This window comes from Cydia fagiglandana, chromosome Z (assembly GCF_963556715.1).
Source record: "Cydia fagiglandana chromosome Z, ilCydFagi1.1, whole genome shotgun sequence".
Taxonomy (NCBI): Eukaryota; Metazoa; Arthropoda; class Insecta; order Lepidoptera; family Tortricidae; genus Cydia; species Cydia fagiglandana.
The window spans coordinates 36644222-36669337 of record NC_085959.1 but is presented as its reverse complement, the minus strand read 5'-3'; the positions used below and the strand labels follow the sequence as shown (position 1 = coordinate 36669337).

The window sequence follows — 25116 nt, the reverse complement described above, 5'->3', positions numbered from 1 at the left end:
ACAACCTACATGCTGCGTATAGACCGACAAGAAATTGCAGAAATTAAAAAGTGGCGACATCGTAGTGTCGTTCCTTTCAAATCTATCTAAGAAAACGGGACGACACTACGATGTTGCCACTTTTTAATTTCTACACTTTCTAGTCGTTCTGGTATTAAATTATAAGGATATCTATAGGTATATTATTATACAATTGAAACTTATTTATTTAGGGATCTCGAGCCCATGATTTTGTGCGTATATTTTGAAATCATAGCAAAGCGTTTTTACTATTTTTTTATTGTATTCTTAATGACCTGGATACAAGCAATTTGGCCAATAGGCCCGTGACACAAGATTTTTTTTATTATACGCACTTTTCTAAGTCTCTATGAAATAATAAAATTAATATAATAAATATTATAATATGGGCATAAAAGTCATGAAAATTCCTTAGCCTGAAGTTTCTAAGAAATAAGTAGCAGCTGACGAATCATATTCTCTGAACGGGCTTTCATTTGCCCAATTAAATAAGACTCGGTCTAACGAAGCCCCGTCTAATGAATGCAACGCGCCACGAATCTTGCCTCGTCTTCTTTCCAGCTTCTATGCGAATAAATAATGTGACACAGATATTGCGTACCTAAGTACTACAATTAAGGTTAGAAATTCTGCATAATATAGAAAGCCTCTAGTAAACCAAAGTAACTTATACATACTGTGCCTTAAACTGTTTTTTGACAAGTTTTCACAGACAGTAAAATATGACGTTGAATCATCAAGGCGGTTTGTTAACAAGGGCCTACCGGGAAACGGGAAAATTGAAATTTAGTTATCTGCCTCATTATCACTCGTGCATCGCTATGCAAGAATGATAGAGAAGTTAGATAACGAAATATCGATTTTTAGTTTGGCGGTAGACCCCCAGATTGTGATAGTGGCGCCCCCTACGCAGAGTTTCTCGTAATATACCCTACCCTAATACTTAACAGTGACAGTACGCGCATCAAGGCTGCAGCAGTAATGTCGCGACAGGAATGCAGCTGCAGTTTCCATCCTAACGTCAACTTTAGCAATATTACATTCCCCGTTTAAAAGGCAATAAAAAAGGTATTCAACACACTTGCTCGTAACGTGGAAGTTATTGAACCGCTTTTAGCCTAATAAACACGCGTGCCTTTTCATTGTTTTTTATGTAATGTAAGATAAGTATTTAAAAAAGTAATGTATGATAATCCGACTGAGTTAAGAAGGTAACTGATTGCTAATAACAAGCATGGAAACTGAGCATTCTTAATTTGGTCAATACATTACATTTTTTTTAAACCAACATTGGGATTTTCAAAGTAAATACAAAGAGGTTTTATCTCGCCAAACGTAATTTATAGATTAAGTTCTCTCTTAAATTCTATTAATAATTAGACAACATTTTTTTATTGATTTGGTGTCCATCCGTGCGTCTGTTATTAAGTACGAAAATAGTACATTATGTAAGCTTTTTTACAATTTTTAAATTGGCTGGCTGTTTGTCGTTTACGCTCGCGCCTTTGCCTTGCGCGCGCAACGAAGACGTGCGTGGAAAAAAAATAACGTGCCAGCCATTTTCCATATTTGTTTCAAAATTGGAATAGTTATCATGGTTTTAGTTTCAATGGTAAGCCACAATTTTGAAAATTGTACTTCTACTGTTTTGACAGTTAAAATTTGATTAATATATAAGTTTTGTTTTTTCCTCGCAAGTGTGTTATAAAACGTCGAATGAAACGCGTGTATACTTTAGGCACTTATTATTTTATTAATCATCATTGGCTTTTTTATTGCGCGCTCGCTTCCAGCTTGCGCGCGTACAATATCGCCTCGTGTGTAGCACGTATAATATACGTTTATATATATATATATATATATATATATATATATATATATATATATATATATATATATATATGTATATATATATTTATACATACATCCTATACGTATATTATACGTGCTACACACGGGGCGATATTGTACGCGCGCAAGCTGGAAGCGAGCGCGCAATAAAAAAGTCAATATATATATATATATATCAATTATAGCACACTTGCTTCACAATGTACTTTATAAGGATGCCGTGGGTTCACCAGCATTTTATTGAAAAATTATTAAAAATGCATGATGCAATGATGATGATGTTTGACCAAAACTATCCTACGTTCTTCCCCGGGCCACAAACTATCTCCATACCTACCAAATTTCATCTAAATCGGTTGAGCAGTTTAATCGTGAGGAGATAACAGACCAAACCTCTACGACCTTTTGTTATTGTGCTATAGCCACTAGTTACTAGGTTTTGAATCTCCAGAGAATTTCCTATTGGAACGAAGGTTGTAAAATGAGATGTCTGCGGCGACAATAGCTGAATTAGGGGGGCTATTACTGACAGGCTCCCAAATTATTCCTCGCCGGGTCAGCTTTGTTCTAGATATTTCCACTTGAGTTGTACTTTGCGTCTGACCTGCAACATACGATTTTCTCAATTTGTTTTATCAGTTAAGTAAAAACGTACTCATATTTAACAATGAACCTGATTAGCGTGCCAACGACTGCACCTCGCGAAAAATACCAAATAACCAAATTTCTTAGAATCTGGCCCGCGAAAAGTAAGCGACGGCCGCGTGGCTTCGTGTCAAAACGTTTGGAGACCTTGCTATACAGGGTGATTTCGGGGTCGTGGAGCAAGAGAGCCAGACATCATACTGAATCCAAAGATGAGCCTAATGATGTTGTTAATTATTGTTTATCACCAATAATGATGATTATTTTCCAGATGACAAGTAAGAAAAATCATTTTTGCATACAATTTGGTCACCCTACTCAATGTGACGTCTTGTCGCTTTCCATACAGCGTATGTCAAAAGTCATAGGGTGACCACAATTACTTAGTATAACATTAATTTTACTTGAAAAATAAGAAGAATTAAAGTAATTATCTTTCAATCAAATACTACCATATGATAATGTGGATCATTTACAGAGTCAGAAAAAGTGGTTCTGGATCACGACCCAGAAATCACCCTATATAAAAGTCATCGGTTGGTGTAGGGAGCCTGGCGCAAGTAGGAGTAAAAATACAATATGTACCTATGGAAATCGGCATATTACTATAGTTCGTTTTTAATGGCAGGTTATTGCCGACTCATTCTCTCAGTTAACGTAGTGGTTACATTCTCTTTGGGTGTACCTAGGTATCTCTAAGTTCTTAACTCAAACCGCCTCTCATCATAATCATAAATACCACCTTCTTTCAAAAGGTGTTTTAAAACAGATTGAACTAAATATTACTTTATTCGCCATTTAATAAGACTGACAAATATATAGTCGGTAAAAACAAGTATGTCAGTAGAAAAGGCGCCAAATTAAAATTATCTAATTTTTTTAATATAGTCGCCCTTTTCTACTGACGGAAATTGCTTGACAGAGTATACATAACATACCTACTTCGTAACAGTGAGAACCTCTTGCTATTGGACTTTTGAAGTCAGTTATAATGGTTATAAGACCATTTTGGCGTAACAGCAGTTGATCTAGTAGCTGCTCTCGGTGCCCCATTTAATCCACCCTTCCTATATTACTTACTTGTCAGATTTTATCTACACCGTTCTGATGAGCTCTGATAATGAGCTTATTCGAGAGTTTATATTTTGGGACAAAATTAAATTAATTTACCTTATAAAGAAAACCTAAACGTGGGCTGCGACATCAACTCACTCACATCACAACAGAACGGTGATTGGGGTGTGACTGTTTATTTAGGTACCTACATATTTACACCTACCGAGCTTTTACTTTATATTGTAAAATAAACATTACGTAAACTGAGTAATTTGTGAACGTTTTAAACCGCATTTTTGTCAAAGTGGTTTCCATGTCAATTTTAGATCTGTTTTAGATATTTTCTGATCTCAGTGTACGTTCGAATTGGCCTACACTTTGTCACTGCCAAGTTGCTGCAGACTGTAGGGCCCGATTCGGATTTTGAAATAGATATCTATTAGATATCTTTCAGACATCACCAAGATACGATAACGACATGTTTAAGATCTAACCTGTCAAATTTGACATTTGTGCGATTCTGGAGATACTCTTGAACGATTTCCACAGGATATGACTTAGAGATCCAATTCACATCTAATAGTAGTGTCCGACCGAAACATGTTTTTTTGCCGAAACCGAAACCGAATGTTCGGCTTTGGCTCTAGTTTCGGCCGAAACCGAAACCGAAACTTTTGTAGACTTGTTAAAATCGTTGAAAAAATGTCATAAAACCCCTTTTATACACATATTATGGGGCTGTCAACACCCAATATCCTTGAAATTGATGTTACTTAAGCAGTTTTTTAAGAAAATTACTAGAGTTAAACCAAGATAATTCTGCAACGATTTTGATAACACACGCTGTGCAAGTGTTATTTTAAACGTCAAAACTTCTATGAAATTATGACGTATAAATAACATTTGCACTAGTTGCACTGTGTATGCTATCAAAATCATTGCAGAATTTTCTTGGTCTAACTCTATTCATTCACCAGTCAAGTTATTAACATGTAGATACAGGATCAACCAATTGGGGTGTGACTGTTTATTTAGGTACCTACATATTTACACCTACCGAGCTTTTACTTTATATTGTAAAATAAACATTACGTAAACTGAGTAATTTGTGAACGTTTTAAACCGCATTTTTGTCAAAGTGGTTTCCATGTCAATTTTAGATCTGTTTTAGATATTTTCTGATCTCAGTGTACGTTCGAATTGGCCTACACTTTGTCACTGCCAAGTTGCTGCAGACTGTAGGGCCCGATTCGGATTTTGAAATAGATATCTATTAGATATCTTTCAGACATCACCAAGATACGATAACGACATGTTTAAGATCTAACCTGTCAAATTTGACATTTGTGCGATTCTGGAGATACTCTTGAACGATTTCCACAGGATATGACTTAGAGATCCAATTCACATCTAATAGTAGTGTCCGACCGAAACATGTTTTTTTGCCGAAACCGAAACCGAATGTTCGGCTTTGGCTCTAGTTTCGGCCGAAACCGAAACCGAAACTTTTGTAGACTTGTTAAAATCGTTGAAAAAATGTCATAAAACCCCTTTTATACACATATTATGGGGCTGTCAACACCCAATATCCTTGAAATTGATGTTACTTAAGCAGTTTTTTAAGAAAATTACTAGAGTTAAACCAAGATAATTCTGCAACGATTTTGATAACACACGCTGTGCAAGTGTTATTTTAAACGTCAAAACTTCTATGAAATTATGACGTATAAATAACATTTGCACTAGTTGCACTGTGTATGCTATCAAAATCATTGCAGAATTTTCTTGGTCTAACTCTATTCATTCACCAGTCAAGTTATTAACATGTAGATACAGGATCAACCAAAAAACCAACCAAAAACGCAAGCGCGAAATTTTTTGTTGACAATATCGCAAGGCCGGGTACCAATCTTCACCTGGGCCTAAAAGTCCGAAGTGCCCCAGTGAGGCGAACTTTCATGCGAAGTCAAAGCCGTGCTTCAGGACTACTCGTAGTAGTTGAGCGCAGACTCCAACCAATGTCCATTGTATTAAAAAGCGAGACCGCAGGCCGAGCATGGAGCAGCGAGGCCAAAGGCTAAGCTGAAGTAGAGGACATGTGGAACATAAACCAATAGTAAATTGAGGTAAAATCACTCATTCACTCCGAAACAATTAGACAGTGTGCGCGTTATAGGTATTGACAGTCTCTTAAGACTGCGCCGAGCGTCCAGTGGCGCCCTCATTAGTGGAATTGTGTTTTATAATAAAGCAATTAATTTCTGTACCTATACATGAATCAGTATAATATGTCATAGGTAGTTTCGGCCCGGCCGAAAGGTTCGGCCGTTTTTTGGCCGAAACCGAAACTACAGCCGAAACATGATTTTTTGGCCGAAACTGGCCGAAACCGAAACCGAAACCGAACCTTCGGTCGGACACTATCTAATAGATATCTTACTCTATCTAACGTAAAAGTGACATTGGTTGCCCGAATTGTGCTGCAAAAGAGAACTTGTTGATATCTAAACTATAACTTATCTAGAATGGATCTAGTACGTGTCGTCTCGAAGTTTGAATACGGCAGTAGGTACGTAGACGGACTCTAGAGACTTCTCGAAAACAGCAGACAGGAAAGTGAAAGCGGTTGAACACTGTAAAAAATACACAAGTAGGTACAGATTGCTGACTTGCTCCTGTACAAGTCCTCTTCGATTTGTTTTTCTTTGTTTTTGATGTGAGAATCGTATTTCTGTTATCAGTCTGTGTTATTTGTCCAATGTTTTTAATCTTTTTTTTTTTTGTAATATTTGAAGCGGAAGCTCTTCGGAAATAAACCTGAAAGATTTTGTTGGTTATGAGGCTAAAACCCTGACTTAAGGGTGATTTCAACCCTTAAACACAAAACTGTGTCTGGGTAGGCGCTTTTTTTGTATTTAGGCGCATTTAGGCGCTCTATTAAAACAATTTATGGGTGGCAAAAATATTTCATATTTACTGGCAATAGTGGCAATATAACACTTGTGATATAAGTATCCTAAATTTCACAAGTGTGAAAATTTATTGTCAATTTATTGATTATTGATAATAAGAAAGAAAGAAAGTACATTTAGTTACGTCAACCAACCAGTTCAATTACAAATTTAACACAACGTCTAGCAGTGGGCCTGGGCAGGCGTGTACGAAGCATTATAGAATTGTGTGATCAAATCGAAATAAAATATATTCATATCATAATAGGTTTTTTTTATTAGCCACAGGACAGGTGATGGTTACTATCCCCTCTCTGATATCTTGCTTGAATGTAAAAAGCAATCATTACGTACCCCAGGGCGCAGGATCGTGAACGTGATTTGTTCTTCTTACGCTCCTTTAAGGCGAAATCCGCTCTGACTGAATTTCAATCAAAGCATGGGTGAGCTTAAAATATTTGATTCAGTTTTATTAATAAACCAATTTGATTAATTTGGTATTTAATCAAACCGTGTAGAGTCAGTCCGAGATAAGTCTGCAACGATTTTGATAGCACACGCAGTGCAAGTGTTATTTTAACGTCAAACTTCTATGAAATAATGACGTATTATATAACACCTGCACTGCGTGTGCTATCAAAATCGTTGCAGTCTTAAGGAGTCCACTGATTAACAGTCCGCCGGACAGTTGGAACAAAATTTTGACAGTTCCGAACAACTGACAGGCCGATACCGTCCGGCGGACTGGTAATCAGTGCGCCCCTTTACATCGGTCTAACTCTATGCTATGAGAGTATCACCCATTAAAAAATTACTACTTAATACTAAATAATGTTATCTTTCAGAACACGAAAACTCGTTGTTTTTTCTTGAATTGTAGTATAATAAATCCATGGCCAATTGTACCTTTTTAAGGGTCTTCTCTGAACCAATTTCACCTTAAAGTTGTACCTTGACGGATAGTGACCCTTGTCACGACCAACCTTATTGTATCGCCCGGATCTATTCATGTATGTAACAAATTACCTTTGTGATCTGGTCCTGTGTTCCCGTTGCTTTGAAATTGATGAGACTTGAGCTCGAAATCCGCGTAACAACGTTTTCTTCTAAAACATCACACTCTTGGCACACTAAAATATTGCAAAAAAACTAAGCATTTTCTAAAAATTATTTTAGACCTCCTCAATAAGAATGAAATATCCCTCACATTACATACTTGAATAATATTCAAATCGCATGAGTAGAGTCGAACCAGCTTACTACAATTTTCTGACCGTCCCCCGCAAAAAAACTTTAAATTTTAAAGGCTTAGAGCATTTAGTTGTGAGATTTTCGAAGAGCTACTTTTGGCAGCCTCAGTATATTTTCGACTCGTGAAACGACACTTTGACATCTCCATAAATCACACTTCTCAGTTTACGGGGTACAAAGTGTAGACAAGCGGACGGTACACAAGTACAGTTTGGTCGAACCATGTTCGACGTCTTATAACTATAAATTCACGTGTGCACGGGAATGCACGTGTCTCTTGATGTTATTAAAGGCTTTCTGGAACAGTTTCTAATTACACGAGCGTATGTACAAGATATATTCAGACTTTCATCTTAATATTATATTATAAATGCAAACGTAATTACTTCTAAGTTTAAATCCAGCAAGCTGTACCTACCTATTTCGTTACTTACACAATTTGTTGCATAATGTTTAAATAGATAAATACCTACTTACCTACTTACTCCTTATACCTAAGATGGAATGATACCTACCTAGCCCTTATATTACACCTAAGAAATGATGTAAAAAGTAATTAAATAAATGCATTTGTATTTTTAGAGCACCGTACAAAACTTTGTTCACGGTGCTGGAAGACTTCTCACTTGTGATGTTAATACATAAGTATGCAACATAGTAGGTAAGTATATACATATTCGTACTCGTATGTAACTTGTCTTCTACATTTTTGACTACTTATTGGGGTCCGATCGATTTTCCTTAGGTATTAGGTAGCGATGTGATGTGATAATGGGTACTGAAAATGGCCATAGAAAGTCAAAAACACAACCTCATGGAGAAACTACGATTAGAATGTACTTCATGATTAGTGGATGATAGTTGAAAGATTGAATTTCAAAGAAGCCCAAGTCAACAAAGAGACGCCCCAGGACCGAGCTACCTGGGTGGAAACGCATGATACGGAGGGCGGACCCCAAATAAAATGGGAAAGGGCCAGGCAAAGAAGAAGAGTTGAAAGATTGAATTTTCGGAATATTAAATAGTGAAAGAACAACACAGTAGGCACTAAAAGTTTGTATCAGAAAAGATATTGTTGGCAAAACAACTTATACAAATAAAGGTTTCAGGGTCAAAACAGGGATGTGGAAAATCTTTGTCTAGGCCAAGCCTAATTAAACTTTCCAAAAGTACAACAAAAGGGAGCTTAACAAGCTTACTACGGCATCGAGTCGAAGAGCCCAATGCAGGGTTATTCGCGGATGGTCTAGAACGCAAAATGACTAGTGTAATTAGTATATAATTTTCGTTCTAGACCGTTTGCGATGTAGACTAAGTGCGATATAGACAAAATATTACACTTGTGATTTTGCGTTCTAGACCATTCGCGATTGACCCCCAATGCAGAGTAAACATTATTAAAAACCGGGAACAGCCGAGCGTTTACGATTTAGTCTAGTGACACTCTACTATAGCGGTCAAGGGTACTTCAGTGTAGGGACAATGACAGGTAACTCTCAGAAATTGACTTCTGAACATTTATATCCGAATGCAATGACTAGTCACTCCTCAATCAGACTTGGTTCGCGTAACGACAGTTGTTTTTTTATGCGTGGTCGCGTACCTCTATTGATTATGTCTAAAATTGCTTTTAATAACTTTTATGGAGCCTGCTTTAAAATGCGTTTATAAAAAAAACCGGCCGACGTATACACCCACCAGCAGTCTGCACACTAATTTATCCCATCAAAAACATAAATGTAAAATAAGAGCAAAATTCAATTAAGAGCCAACAGTAATATGCGTCTGACTTCACTTCACCGGCAAAAGAAAAGAGATCTATAATATAGATGCCAAGTTCTAGTTCCCTTGGGATGTATTTAATTAAAGTTCAGGTTTTGACTTTGCTACTTTTTAAGTAGCTACATCCTATATTATATTAGTCTGTTACTTTTCTAAAATTTTATTTATTGGTATAAAAACTAGCCAAATTAGTACGAAGCATCGAATGCTCCAGCAAGTAAGGCAAGTAATCTTTGGTTCGGGTACTCCAGATCTTTCAAACGCTTACCCCGCTTGTTTCAATTGAACCCTCGACTCGAGACACTCCAAATTCTGTCAAGGTCAGCTGCCTTAAGCCAAGTGAGAGCTTTATTTACAGGCTGTGCTTTATCTTTGCGATGGTAGTACGTTTTTAAAATGAAAGTAGTCGACCGTATTCGTTATAGATAATTTGGAAAACCCTGAGCGTTTTTTACAGCGTTCCTACTGTTTTAATTATTATCCTTTATGGCACATTAAGCCTGAGAAGTAGTGAATGTATTCAAAAATGTAGAAGACAAGTTACATGCGAGTATATACGTACCAAGTTGCATTTCTAATTACTACCATCATAAATGAGAAGTCTTAGAAGTAATTACGTTTGTATTTGTAATGTTAATATGAAAGTCTGGATATATCTTGTACATACGCTAATTAATTAGAAACTGTTTTAGAAAGCCGCGTCATAAATAACGCCAAGAGACACGTGCGTTCCTGTGCACACGTGAATTTATAAGACGTAAGACGTAACGGTAAGAACCCGGTTCGATCAAACTGCACTTGTGTACACTTTGACCCCGTAAGCCGCGCAGTGTGATTTATGGAGACGCTTAACGTGTCGTTCCATTCCTTTACTGTGAGCCGAAGATTCAGTAAGGCTGCTCTACAAGTAGATACGCTCTCGGAAAATGTCACAACGCTTCAGAAAGTTGTAGTACCTAAGCTGCTTAGTTTTCACTCATGCGATTTGAATATTATTTATACAATTGTTAGGGATCTGTTATTACTTATTTTGGTGGTGTAAAATATTTTATAGAAAATGCTTAGAGTTTTACAAGATTGTGATATCTTAGTAGAAAAAGTTCACGCGTCCTGGTCATATATTTTATCTACGGTTGGTTCCCGGATATCGAGTCTTATTAATTTCAAAGCAACGGGAACACAGAACCAGATGACGCCTACGAGTAGCCAGCTGTTGAGAACTGTCTGAAACATCAGTGACGTCCGTACGTCCGACTTTTTGTTCGCAAACAAAAAGTCGTATGTGACTGTAAACTTGAATTTTACTAATGATATATAGTGTAGTAAACGAAGCAAGTTGTTGTATGGAGACCCATGCATTAATTCCTCAGTCGATGAAATTTTGCTTGGTTATTGTATAGTATGAGCCGAAACTAACATTATAAATATCCAAAAAAAAACCGGCCATGTGCGAGTCTGACTCGCGTTTCTAGGGTTCCGTACATAATTCCGACTCACGCTTGACTGCACATTTCTAATAGGTTTTCCTGTCATCTATAGGTAAAGAACTATTTTGTGTATTTTTTTCAAAATTTTAGACCCAGTAGTTTCGGAGATACAGGGGGAATGGTAATTTTTTGGCTATTTGTATTTTCTTAAATAACTTCGAATCTATGTATTTTTAAATTATACAAAAAATATGTCCATCTTTGGGTTACTAATTTACATATGTGTACCAAATTTCAACTTAATTGGTCCAGTAGTTTCCGAGAAAATAGGCTGTGACAAACAGACAGACAGACCCACGAGTGATCCTAAAAGGGTTCTTTTTTTTTCGTTTTGAGGTACGGAACCCTAAAAACACTCCTAAGTTAGGTATGTATACGTAAACATACAAAGCTGTTTATTTATTTAACCGAGTAATTTCTCCGTCCGAAATTTTTTTACCAAATAAGTTATTGGTATTTCTGCTGGGATTTTTTTTATTGTTATGTCATATATTGTTGCAATACGTTACATGAATATTTCCGGTGGAGACGAAAGTTTGAACGGAGCATTTTTCCGTAAAAAGATATTAACGATTTTAAGACTTTAGGTATTTACTTAAATACTATTACTATTATTCTTTGGATATTTATACAATACTTTTTATTTATTGATACTTTATCATACTGTAAAGTTTTTTCTGGCTGAGGAATTACTGCGGGGTCCACTACCTTTATTTACTACATTAATAGCTGAGCACCACAGACATTACATAATGTCATGTCTGTGGTAATGTAATGCGACATGCTGATAGACAGTCCAAAAAATATGGGACGATAGAATAAAACTTTCACTTTAATAAGTTACATGTTTTAATTTTTAGTAGGTACACTTTAAAGTTTATACTAAGACGCGATGTATTGGGAATTTTGCTATGTTTATGTTTGGTGCGAGAACTCGCATTCGAGTTTCATTACATTGCGGTTTTTGATCGGTCGGTTAAATTGGACGTAACCAACAGTCCGCAATGTAACTAAAATCGCATGCGAGTTCGCGCACCGTCTAAATCAGCCCTAAAAAGGGGCCCACTGACTAACAGTCCGCCGGACGGTATTGGCCTGTCAGTTGTTCGGAACTGTCAAGATTTTGTTCTAACTGACAGGCCGATACCGTCCGGCGGACTGTTAATCAGTGGGCCCCTCGGTGAGATCAACCAGACATTAGGTCAGGAAATGAATGCTCAAAAAACGTTGTAGAGGGAAATGCTAGGAACAAAATTTTTGACTCCGTAACTTTGTTTAGACTAGTTAGGAGGTGAACATATCAAAAGTCCCCGGCTGTAGCCCCGGTGCTGCGGGGTAGAGGGGGGTAAGAAGGTCGAATTTTTCGGTTTTTCATTGATATCTTGGAAACTTTGCATCTTAGCGACATGACTACTAGTAGTAGTCATGTCGCTAAGACGCATAGTTTCCAAGATATTAGTAAAAAGCCGAAAAATGAGACCTTCTTTCCCCCCTCTCCCCCCCAGCACCGGGGCTACGGCCGGGGACTTTTGATATGTTCACCTCCTAACTAGTCCAAACAAAGTTACGGAGTCAAAAATTGTGTTCCTAGCATTTCCCTCTATAACTTCTTATTTCTTGGCCTACATGTGCGAGGATGCGTTGCGAGGGATGTGTTTTAACGCATTCACTGCCAGGGGGCGTAGCCTATGAACAAACTTGTATGACGGTGAACGCACATGTGCGTCGGGGGCAGTGAATGTGTTTAGAACCAATAGAATCACTGCACACTGAACGAGGAAAACAAAGGAAGTGGTTATTTATTGGTTCTTAATAAACACATCCCTTGCAACATCTCTGTTCGAAACGCAGCGCTACAGTTTCACGTAGGTAGTTACATTAACTCGAATAGTCTCTTGCTGCTAGTAATTTAATGGATCTATATCTGAATCCCTAAAGTCTTTCCTCCTATCTTTGCATTCCCTAATATTGTTTGTCATAATGATCAGTTGTCCTAACACTCATATACCCTAATTTTGGTTTCTCTATTATCGACTGGCCGATTTTTTTTGTCCTAATATGTTTTTCCCTAATGGCACTTTCCATATTGAGTATTTATCCTAATGTTATGTAGCATAATTCTTTTTTTGCCTAATTATTGTTAGGCCTAAAAATTATATATTCTAATCATCATGTTGCCTAATTTTACTTAGCCTATCGTTTCTTGACCTAATACTCGTATCTCCTAATTTAAATTTCCCTTCTAACCTAACCAATGGCAGCACTTTATTTTTGCGAGGATCGCAGTTCTAACCTAACCTAACCCACTTTTGTGACAGCAGTTCGTTTTTTTGGGGGTCACAGTTCTAACCTAACCTAACCCACTTTTGTGACAGCAGTTCGTTTTTTCGAGGGTCACAGTTCTAACCTAACCTAACCCACTTTTGTGGCAGCAGTTCGTTTTTTTGAGGGTCACAGTTCTAACCTAACCTAACCCACTTTTGTGGCAGCAGTTCGTTTTTTCGAGGGTCACAGTTCTAACCTAACCTAACCCACTTTTGTGGCAACAGTTCGTTACCATTCATAATGGAAAGTAATTGTTATGATAATTGATCAATAGGAAAAGTAACTGTTATGATAATAGATAATTAGGGCAATAGCCATTAGGTCAAAACAGTTAGAGCATGTTATTTTATGCCAAACATTGTTAGGGATTTCGAAAATATGGTAAAAAACTTTAGGGATCTTGATAGTTATGGTATAAATGCTTAGGACAAATGATTCTTAGGCTAACCATTACATTATGGAAAATAATCTTTATGACAATTGATCGTTAGGGCATGTGCCCATTAGGGCAAACCAGTTAGAGCAAGTGACTTTAGGACAAACATTGTTAGGGATTCAGAATGACACCCTAATTTAATAACCATACATACGGAATATGTTATACACTTGCAAAGTTAGCTGACAATTTATAACTTGAAGTGGGAGGTTAGATCGTACAACCACCGAGCTAATGTGTTCGACGGAGTTCTGCCGCTAAAATAATTATAGTTTCGCTCATACACAAGTTAGAATGTGTGTATAAATGTCAGGGCCCTATTTTATTTGTGAGGGGTTGCGTTTCCAGTAATTATATTTAACTGTAATTATATGGATAATCAGGTCATTCATTTTCAACAAAGGGTTTACGAAACTAAAACTTTGTGTTTCGAACCATTATTTAGGGTCAAAGTATAGGGACAAAATCTTATTTATTACTTTATTCCTTGGCAGTACTTCCACTATCTACACTACACTACACTAGTACACTAGCGGCAATTTATGTGCAGACATACGGACAATTTGATAAACAACTATTACTCACCTATAGTTGCCTAATAAATTAATTCCCTTATTAGAGTAATTCAGAGAATTTGTGAAATGTAATACTTATTAATTAAATATGCGTCAATAGACTACGGTGATAGCTTTCCATTATTCTATTACTGTACAAGGTTAAATGTATTTTCATCTTTGGCTGCAACGGTCAAACTAGAATTTTGATCAGGTACTGGTTTTTCAGTGGATTGCTTTGACGTAGTCTGGTGCAAACACAGTTTGAATTTTTCGTGAAAATTCTTCAAGAAAACCTGATTCGTGATACTCTGGCTTTAGGATACAGATTTTTAAGTTGCTTTGAATAATATCCCGTTTAAACTTTCTCGTGTTTGTTTTTGGCAAATTTTACGCTCGCTGGCTCGTATGTTGTAAATATCGGGTGAACAAAATGTCAATCAAGTTGTCCACCTTTACTAAGACAGAAAGTATCGAAATAGATCTAGACACGCGGCAGCGTGTCAAGCCAAGTTCAAGCAAAGGAACTGGCTAGCCAGCGCCGAGTGTAATATTACACGAACCACTTGGTGCCACTTTTGACCCTTCTATAACTCAAAACATCTTTGACGTAAACACATAAAACTACGTGTGTTTAATTATATCCATAAGGATATCTAGAAGACCAAATTTCATGAAGCTAGCTCAAACGGTTATAAAGGTATGAAGGTCAAAAAGTCGTAAATTTTAAGACTGACTTATGACTTATAGTACCTAAACCTAACCTACTTCCAGATGACCTAGAAGGATGAATTTTGGAATCCAGCTTGGTTATTGTGTGTAACCGTAGGAAAAAATCTAAAAATAAAACAAAGTTAAAAAATAGGGGGGGTCCCCATACAAAAAAACCATTTTTTATTGGGACTGACATATAAGTACCTAAACCTAACCTACTTCCAGATGACCTAGAAAGATGAAATTTGGAATCCAGCTCGGTTATTGTGTGTAACCGTAGGAAAAAATCTAAAAATAAAATAAAGTTTAAAAATAGGGGGGGTCCCCATACAAAAAAACCATTTTTTATTGGGACTGACATATAAGTACCTAAACCTGACCTACTTCCAGATGACCTAGAAGGATGAAATTTGGAATCCAGCTCGGTTATTGTGTGTAAGCGTAGGAAAAAATCTAAAAATAAAAAAAAGTTAAAAAATAGGGAGGGTCCCCATACAAAAAAATATTTTTTTATTGTAGCGTTGGAACCGTTACAAGCAGATATTTGAAACTACCCCAATATATGTATTATTATATTTGCTATATTAAAATAAAGTTTAGTCAAAAAATAAGTGGTGTCCCCATACAAAAAACTTGTAATACGCTCTAAACAACCGGCCAACGGTGTGTCGTCGGCGGCGCGCGGCACCACATAATTATACAAAGAACAGAAGTAAAAACCATACAGCGGAAACACAAGAAAAAACATTAAATCTCAATACCTGCCTAGTTTTCTTTACAAAAAGTATTGATATCCCACCAAAAACATAAATGTAAAAAAGGAGAGCCAAGTTCAATACAAAAATTATGCTTGGCTGTGGGGCTCGCCGCAAAAAGAATGGAGATCTAAATGAGTGCCACTGCCAAGTTCTATGCAAAATCCAAATATGTATTTATAGGAAAAAAATAACATTATAAACAAGTATTAAACTCTATTTCTTTACTTTATTGGATACCTATAACAATTGCTGTTATTTAAAAAAATGTGAGATCTTAAAGTAGGTTAGATTTGGCTTGGCCAGATTTTATCAGAATTACAATATATATAAAATGATTGATGTAATGAAAACTGGCCAAGTCAAATCTAACCTACTTTAAGATCTCACATTTTTTTAAATAACAGCAATTGTTATAGGTATCCAATAAAGCAAAGAAATAGAGTTTAATACTTGTTTATAATGCTATTTTGTTCCTATAAATACATATTTGGATTTTGCATAGAACTTGGCAGTGGCACTCATTTAGATCTCCATTCTTTTTGCGGCGAGCCCCACAGCCAAGCATAATTTTTGTATTGAACTTGGCTCTCCTTTTTTACATTTATGTTTTTGGTGGGATTACACCTTACCCCAACCTCAATCTAAAACTAAATTGGGTATTCTAGCGGATCTGTCCGAAAACATCCTTGTAGCTAAAATAGAAACAATCTGTCGAGACACTGCCGCGTGCCGGTGAGAAAACTTCATATCCTCGTGCCGCCCAATGTACATTAGGATGTACACTCAGTTTCGATGGAATGTCAACCTTAATTAAAAACAAAGTAGGTAGCATTTCATTTGTCTTGTAAAATTTTCGAACGAATGAAATTCAACCCAATTGGAAATACAACAAGATTCTAACTTCCTTAGCAATAATTTTGTATGGTGGGCGGCACGAGGATATACTTAAATAACTGCTAATAGCCAGCACTAGAACAATTTTAATAACATACTCGTAACTTCCGTTCCGTTTTAATATTTAATATTGCTATACCAGTGCCTACTTTTCTACGTTATTTGTATTTATTATACAGTCCGTATATGGAGGATGGACATGTGTATATTGAGGGGCCCAGTGGCCCACTGATTAACAGTCCGCCGGACGGCATCGGCCTGTCAGTTAGAACGAAATTTTGACAGTTCCGATCAACTGACAGGCCGATACCGTCCGGCGGACTGTTAATCAGTGGGGCCCTGTTTTACTAAAACCTTGAAACGAGCAATTCTTGTATATTTATATTCATAATATGTACCTACACTTTATTCAGAGAATTGTTAGGCGTATCGACTCTCCTGTCCAAACATTATTTGCAAGAACACTTCGAGAAACACATCGACAGCCTCGATAGGAAAGTAAAACCAGTTAAAACTTTGTAACAAGTGCCCATTTACTAGAACATATTTTTTAATAGCCTATATTGTGCCCCACTGCTGGGCAAAGGCCTCCCCTATCTTTCGCCACTCGTATATTAATTTCAAAATTAATTAGTGATTAATAAGTATTTGTTTGTTCACAGCTCATCTGCCAGCGAGCTGATCACGCGCCGAGGCGTGTTCTCTCGTAGGCAATATGGGTCGGTGGAACAGGTCAGCAACGTAAGTACCACATCCATACTATTTAATATTGCTAATACGAAAGTATATATTATGTCTGTATGTTGCCTTATTTTCACTGCTCAACTAGTGATCATAATATTACATACCCAAAGTCTAGTTATACTGACTATACCATAATATCCTGATACATATATACTTAAGCAAAAATGGCAGGTCTGTGATATGTATTACTTAAGTTACTTATAGGTAAATATGTATACCTACTCTTGTATTTGAACATAACAAATAGAACTAAATTACTATTTGGTAAGAGTGAATGACCGCTCACAAATAACAAGAAAGGGCATCCAAATAAATATATCGTCTGTATAGAAAACATATATAGGTGGGTACACGCCGTCTCTATATTTAAGTCTGATACTGAGCGCCTAGCCAACGTGCCAATATTTAACGAGTAGCGTAGTGAGTGATCTCTATCACTGTTCCCCATTAGTGCGACTGAAACAGTTGCGTTTCGATCGCTAAGGAGCGCAAAAGATTGGCACGTTGGCTAGGCACCCTGATACACTTAAAAGATAGACGCTCTGTGGTTAGTTCTAAGTTCTAACAAACTGTGTCCAGTCGATAGTGATTCAATAGCAAATTTCGTTATTTCGGTAACATAGGACACTAAAATTGCTCTTGACAATGAATTTTGAACCTTAAACTAACGGGATAAGATGTACCTACTAAACATACTTGGCTGGTATCTCTAAAACTTTATTTTCGCCGCACCGACAATATTAAATTATTCTGATAGAGCTCCAAGACTTTCATGGAATACCAATAACAAATGTAGGCACTACTTCTAAGAGTAACTTATGTACCTACTTGAACATTTTTGCCCATGTATATGATTTTATTACTTTTTAATATCTGTGTTCTTGTAACATTATGACCCTATAAAAAACGTAACAAAAAGCCTGCAATAATTATAAAACATACTTCTTTGACACCGGTGAAATCAGGCGTAAGTAGGTACCTACAGCTTTATCCATAACAAAGTCGAATGGCTCTGAGAAAATGCTAGTAGCGTGGGTGCCTTTGTTAGTTTTTGGTAGACTTGCCAGAGGCATTTCCGTGCCCCAAATTTGGCCCTTCAAAAGCTCGGTTAAAGTTCGTCCGTAATACTAATTTTTAAACCGTAATGTAAAGGTAAGTGCCAGAGACAAGAGTGCAGAAAATATAAAAGCGATCATCCCTAACGACTTTGTACCATAGCCAACTCATTCAACTTTAATAAATTTGCATAAACGTCGGATGAGTAGCCGAAGTCGCTATCTTTATTATAAAATTCTGAAATTTTTCTAACAATCTAAAGCTGAACCGTTATTAAGAATAGTAGTATACTTAGTAGCGTTAGAACTTAGAAGACTGGAGTATTTTAAAATGTATCTGGAATTTCGATTGCGAGTTGCGGTTTTTATTTCCGTTTCTTCGTTTATTCTTACACACTAACACGGGCGAGAGAAAAAGAAGGTATTTCATTGCCCGTCTATACAGGGTGGGAGCCAATTACCCGTAAGTATTAACCTACACATTTATTTACTGCTGGCGTTACGACTGAAAAAGGCATATAAATGCCGACATTGTTAGTTCAACGTTTTTATTCTTAAACATTCATATTAATTTACTAGCTCTTTGAACATTGGGTGGCGCTGCGGTACCTATTACTTAATTTTTTTAGCATTATAATGACTACACGATCTTGATATGTTTTTTTTTATAGAAAAACGCTTTTCAATTAAATAGTAACTATTACATGAAACCAAAAGAAAGTAAATGAACATATATTCTTTATAATAATTATAATTGTTACATTGACTTATTTTTCAAAAGTGTTTTTCAGTAATAAATCCGTCAAAACCGCACAATCTATTTTCTAATCCTAAAAAAACGAGGTAATAATACTAATAATAACAATAAACAACTGACATCAAACCATGTATAATATTTCATCGATTAAGTACATTGCGTTGATAACTGCCTTTCATCGCTTTTCATGTAGGTACGTCATATAACCTCAACTCCAATTATGCATTGAATTATAATTTGTGGTTAAAGTTCCCACGAGCCTCACATCCTGTATACTTCCCACGACTAGGCACACTATCGTCATTCTACATTCATCTCTTTGTACAAAAGGGATTGTGTTTACCTAATGAATACTTACAGCGTTTTCGATAGGAACGAGGTAGTGAGGGTAAACTGGAACTTCAAACAGATCCTATAAAATTTTAAGTTAGAAATCTGCCGGTTACACGATTAAATGGCTGAACAGATTTAGATAAAATTTAGTATGGAGATAATTTGAGCTAACTAGTTTTTTTTTTTTATGAATGGGTATACTCATGGCCACAGACTAGCCGAGGCGTAGACGTGGCCTACGATGGAGCGAGCTCGCCCAGAAGGTGCCTGTTCACTCTTGATTTTAAGGTTGCCGGGTTATAAGAACACGGAAATATAGACGCCGGCAGGGAATTCCATTCCTTGGCAGTGCGCATAAGGAAAGTAGAAGCAAAGCGCTTCGTGCGAATTGGTGGAATATCTACCATGTAAGGATGGAAACCGGCCGTGCGTCTAAAAGTCCGATGGTAGAATGGGGACGGTGGAATAAGCTCGTGTAACTCTTGGGCACACTCCCCGAAGTGCAGCCTGTAGAATACCGACAGGCTGGCGACTTTCCGACCGTCCGCCTTCTTGACTACGTTTCCTTCAAAACGATGTAATTAAAAAACATATTAAGTAAAGTAAAAATTATTTTTTTCCAAAAGCACGTTTTTGGGCGTATAATCCCCCCATTATTACCTGTTTTCCTTTATTATACTGAATTACGGCGCACAGTTCCCCTAATACCCCAAAATGAAGCCGAGGTAAGCGAGACTTATCGACCACGTACTTTCATATTCTATTATGTCTTTGTTGAAAAATTGGTCAATTTAGGGCATTTTATTTTTAGCGGTAGGCCAGTTAAGAAGGTTTTCTCAAGGGATTACAGTAGGTATATGTTTGTAAAAGGTCTCGTTATTGCACAGGTGACACTTCTGGAGAACAGTTGCAGGCTTCGGTAACCGCTGGCCATCGGGTGGGCCGTTTACTTGTTTTCCACCGACCATACTTTGAGCCAAAATAAGCAAGAGCATTTCATAACCACGCATCAGTTCGGCCCGTAGGTATATATGATTCAAGACATCACTCCTCCACGGCAGATTGACTATAGATTGATAAAAAAATCAAATTACCCGTTTATTGTGCCATAATACGGGTGCTTATACATTTCTATAAATAACGACTTTTTCTTGAATCTCGTTGCCATAGTTAAGCCAAAATATTTTCAACTGACTTCCCTAACGCACTACACGCACATTTGCCTTGCATTTGCCAACATAATTAGGCGGTAACACGATTTCTTTACTATGACGTGTCCTCCCCGTGCTTTGAGCTAAGAGCCCGACCTATAAGTGCTGCGTCCGCCATTCGATTGACCCCCTTAGCCTTTTACGACAGGAGATCGTCCTGACCTACATTTGTTACGTCACTACTCCGAACCGAGAAAATTTGTTACTGCAAGCTTGTCCTGCAGAGATCAATACATATTATAGACTGACATATGTGCATAGGAAGTTCAGGCCCCGTAGACAACATGCCAATCGCTTACGCTCCGTTGCGATCGAAACGCTAGTAACGCAACTGTCATTGTCGGCCTAATATGAAAGAGTGATAGAGACACAAAACATTTTGCTGTCGTAGCGAGTGTCACCTTGGCTGGGCCGGCTGTTCTTGATACGTGACATCGCAACCTGTGTAAAGTCTAAGATGGCCGACTGGCCGTCCCTACATCGTTTGTCACCGTGGCAGTCACATGTTAACATGTATACAGTAAGAGTGAGAGTGATGGATGAAACGAAAGGACCAGTATATTTCTGCTATACTTACGGTTATAATGTTGGCAGTTATCTAGATAGCGTGATATTAATATGTAATAGTGTTTGTCAGTTTCTCACGTTGTTACTTCAATAACGAGTTTTAATCGACACATTGAATATTTCTGACCACTAAAAAACTAACAAAAATAGGTATATTTATTTTCTTGAAAAGAAGATGAATGCGGATTCAATTTTTTTAAATCACAAATCTAAATGTCGACCTTCACTGTGTGCGCACTCCTCAAATGTTTTCCTCATATTCCGAAATTAATACGAAACGGTATTAAATAAAAACTTAAAAAGCCTTCGGTTTCGGTACGATACGCCTCAATAGCATATATGCATGCTGCTCTGCTGGCCAGCGGTTTATAACTATATATTGTCACTAATCAATCCGCGACACTCACGGAATTCCCCGCATCTCCTTCGCAATTCACGTTCAAATTATTTTTGGATTAGAAATCGTAAATCGGCCGCTGGGCACCATTTTAATATTTATAAGTTGTATAACAGTCTTCTACAACACTTTTGAATAAAAGTCTGTTTAGTCTATATTATTTTCTAGATCCCAGGTAGCTTTCTGGGCACTCTCGGGCTCACTGAAATGCAATAAAGCGCGTGGCTAACTTTGAGGTCAGCTACACTTACAAGCGATCCCAACATTCCCAACAATGTATGTATTCCTTGTTAAGATATTTAGTACCTACAAACTACAAATTAGAAGCTAAAGTAGCTAAGCGGGCAAGGTATCCAAAATCATCTGAGCACAATTCTACTGTCAAGTGATATGATTTTGAAATTGCTCGATATCGATATCAACAACACTTGAGTCGCTATTTAGTTCATCACTAGCACCGGTACGTTTTTACCCCCGAAAAACCGAGCTATGCTCACGGGTGTTGCCTAAAATATTAACAAGTTCTTAAACTGTACGGGACAAATTTGCCATATTGCGATATTTAGTAGGAATACGTATATTACTAACCTATAAATTCATCCGTTTGATTTCATTTGAATATAAAGTTACCTAATCAGTAGTAACAAATTAGATACCATAAAAGGGGTGAGTAGGTTTCGCGGGGAGAGTTAGGTTATGAATGGGAAAGAAGGTTTAATAGAGGGGTGAGAAGGGATTTTAAGGCTACTGCTACAAAAATAATGTATTCCTATTTAAAATGGGGCTATAGTAATACGCATAATAAAAAAAGAACGATTCAACAATCTTCCAAAATCACCTTTGTATGAAAAACCCTCTCACCCCAAATATGAGGCACTACGGGGTTAGGTGGGGTTTCCTCTTTATCGTCAAAGTTATGAAATGGAACTACCCAAAATAAAATACAAACGTCCGAACCACTTATTATATGGTTTGAAAGTCAAATTTCACCCAACTCACCCCATTTTACGGTATGCAAAGCTATTCTGGACAGAGTAGGTACGTCTAGGTCTACGATTATCCTCAACCTTATAAAATCACGCTGTTCGAAAGATTTACTGTACAAAATATACTTATTTTTATGTAAGATATAAAATAACTCGTTGAATATGGATTTATTGCTTATCTCAAATATATTCCCTAGTACCAATAAATCACTCTTCAGTGCGTAGTATTTTTGTAGGAACGAAACAGGGCAATATTTTTCTCCCGACCCTACTGAATTTGTATTAGGTAGGTACTTTGCTCACCTTTAAATCAAATGAAACTTATATCTGTACTGTTTCCGATACTGCAGCAAAACGTAGTTTCAAAGTATTATGGTAACATTCCATTTCTAACCGCAGCTGCACTACCGGTACTGAACGCGTCGCTGTCATTGTCAATTTCCATAGTAAAATGAACAGTATATCGTTGGAAATGGACTGTCACCTTTAGTGTACTGTCTCATTCGCAAAATGATGTTAGTGATATTATTGCAGTGGAACATTTTACATTTTTTTTTATTTCGGAGTTAATTATGCCAAAAATTATTTTTAACATAAACACGTAGGATACTATTTATAGTTAAATTTAGTTAGAACCGTTATCTGTTTTGTTCTTAGAAAGTAAAATAGACGATAATACCTTCTAAGCAATAACAAGCTAAGCTTCTTAGTAAAGGTCTAGAAAGAACTTAACGATTGACTTCATATTAAAACAAGGTGAAAACAAGCCAATTAAGAACTCCAGGGCCATTTTTATTAATAACTTAAAAAACTTGTTTTCTTCATGTCTGAGTATATCGATACTTTAATCCTTCTTTCTTTGTTCATAGTTACGTTTGATAGAAATGATGTAAGGCATTTTTTGCATTTTGCGTAGGGCGTAAGAGACTTTACATTTTTTAATTAAATAGTTATATTAAATTTACTGTTGTGTGGTTGATTTTTGGTAAAACTTTGTTTGAAACTCCGATGGTATTAGTTTTTCTTCTATTTTAAATTCATTCTAACTATGACGATCAACCTCGCCCGCTTGGGGATCCGGCAAAAAGTTGAAATATGATGTGGATTTGTAGTTACGGCTGAATTTCACCTTGAGCTTTTATTAGGGCTTCACATGGAAATCACGACCACAAGCTCCACTATTATTAATACTTACTTATACTTTGGTGTTTGTTTTACCATTAGACATCAATATTTACTTATTTTATTTTTGGAAGTATCTAGTCCAACTACCTAGACATCTTTTGTATAATTACGTAATTCACTAAACTCTTTTAGAGAGTACCTACACGAGGTTTTTATACATTTATGTTTTTGATCAACAAGTTATATAACTTATAATTGAACTTGTTGATCAGAGATTAATAGGTTCTATAAGTAAATTATGATAGAATAACCTTGCTTGTATAATCTCATAAAGCTTTTCTCAATTTTTACACTCATACTTTTGTTTAAAAATTAGATAACTAATAGTAACGAGGGATGTCAGTGTAATATTGCAAACGAGTGTGTTAATTCACGACAGCCGCAGGCAGCCACATATCGCGTTAGTGCGATAAAGACAGCGTTTCGTTCCGTTTCTCTGCTAACTATTGTCATCTTGGCTAGGCCCCCAGTGCAGAGAAATCTTGAAATTAGCCCTGCCCCTGCCGTCGCGCGCTTGATACCGGCCCTGCGACAGGTGTCAGTATCCCGCTTATACGACAGTAACGAGTGATTTACCACACCGATAAACACGACGATCATACCTGCCCTCGGGCTTTTCACACGACTCTTATTGCGCGCGGTACATAACACACGAGAAATAAGTTTTTGGCAAAAATTTAATTTTCGCTGACTGTATTTTTCTTACGAGAGACAATTAATACTCATCGAGACAATTCTAAAAACCCCTATTTGGAACCATCCGAAAAGTATGGCATGGTGATGTCCATGAATGGCTGCTCGACGATGATCACCTGTGCAAAAATTAGCTTGGCACAAATGATTGAATTGTTTATTTTTAATTAATGTGTTCGCCTCAGTATGGCGGGCTGTAAGTCACACCGGAGAAGTATGGCATTACGCTACCGTCTACTTCTTTTTTATGGACTATCGAAAAATACGAGGATTTTTGTGGAACAAATCGTTCGACACTCGTATTTTATCCGACACGTTCGACTAACGACCACGCGATTGGGCCGCCAGTACCAGCGCTATGACCATCATTTTTATTTCGTTCATTACGTACTTAGACCCCTGACGAACCGCCATACTGGTACAAATGACCCAGTAAAATGTGTCACTATCTCCCGGTCTAGTA

The 25116-nt window shown here is 36.9% G+C and overlaps 1 protein-coding gene across 3 annotated transcripts in view; it reads left to right on the top strand.

Moving 5' to 3' along the window:
* LOC134678625 (GTPase-activating Rap/Ran-GAP domain-like protein 3) overlaps nt 1–25116 on the top strand; it is a 133037-nt gene that overhangs the window by 50499 nt on the left and 57422 nt on the right. For all 3 annotated transcript variants that reach the window (XM_063537263.1, XM_063537264.1, XM_063537262.1), the window contains one exon: nt 17388–17466. In XM_063537263.1, the coding sequence (XP_063393333.1) occupies nt 17388–17466 (79 nt within the window). The remainder of the gene's footprint in view (nt 1–17387; nt 17467–25116) is intronic.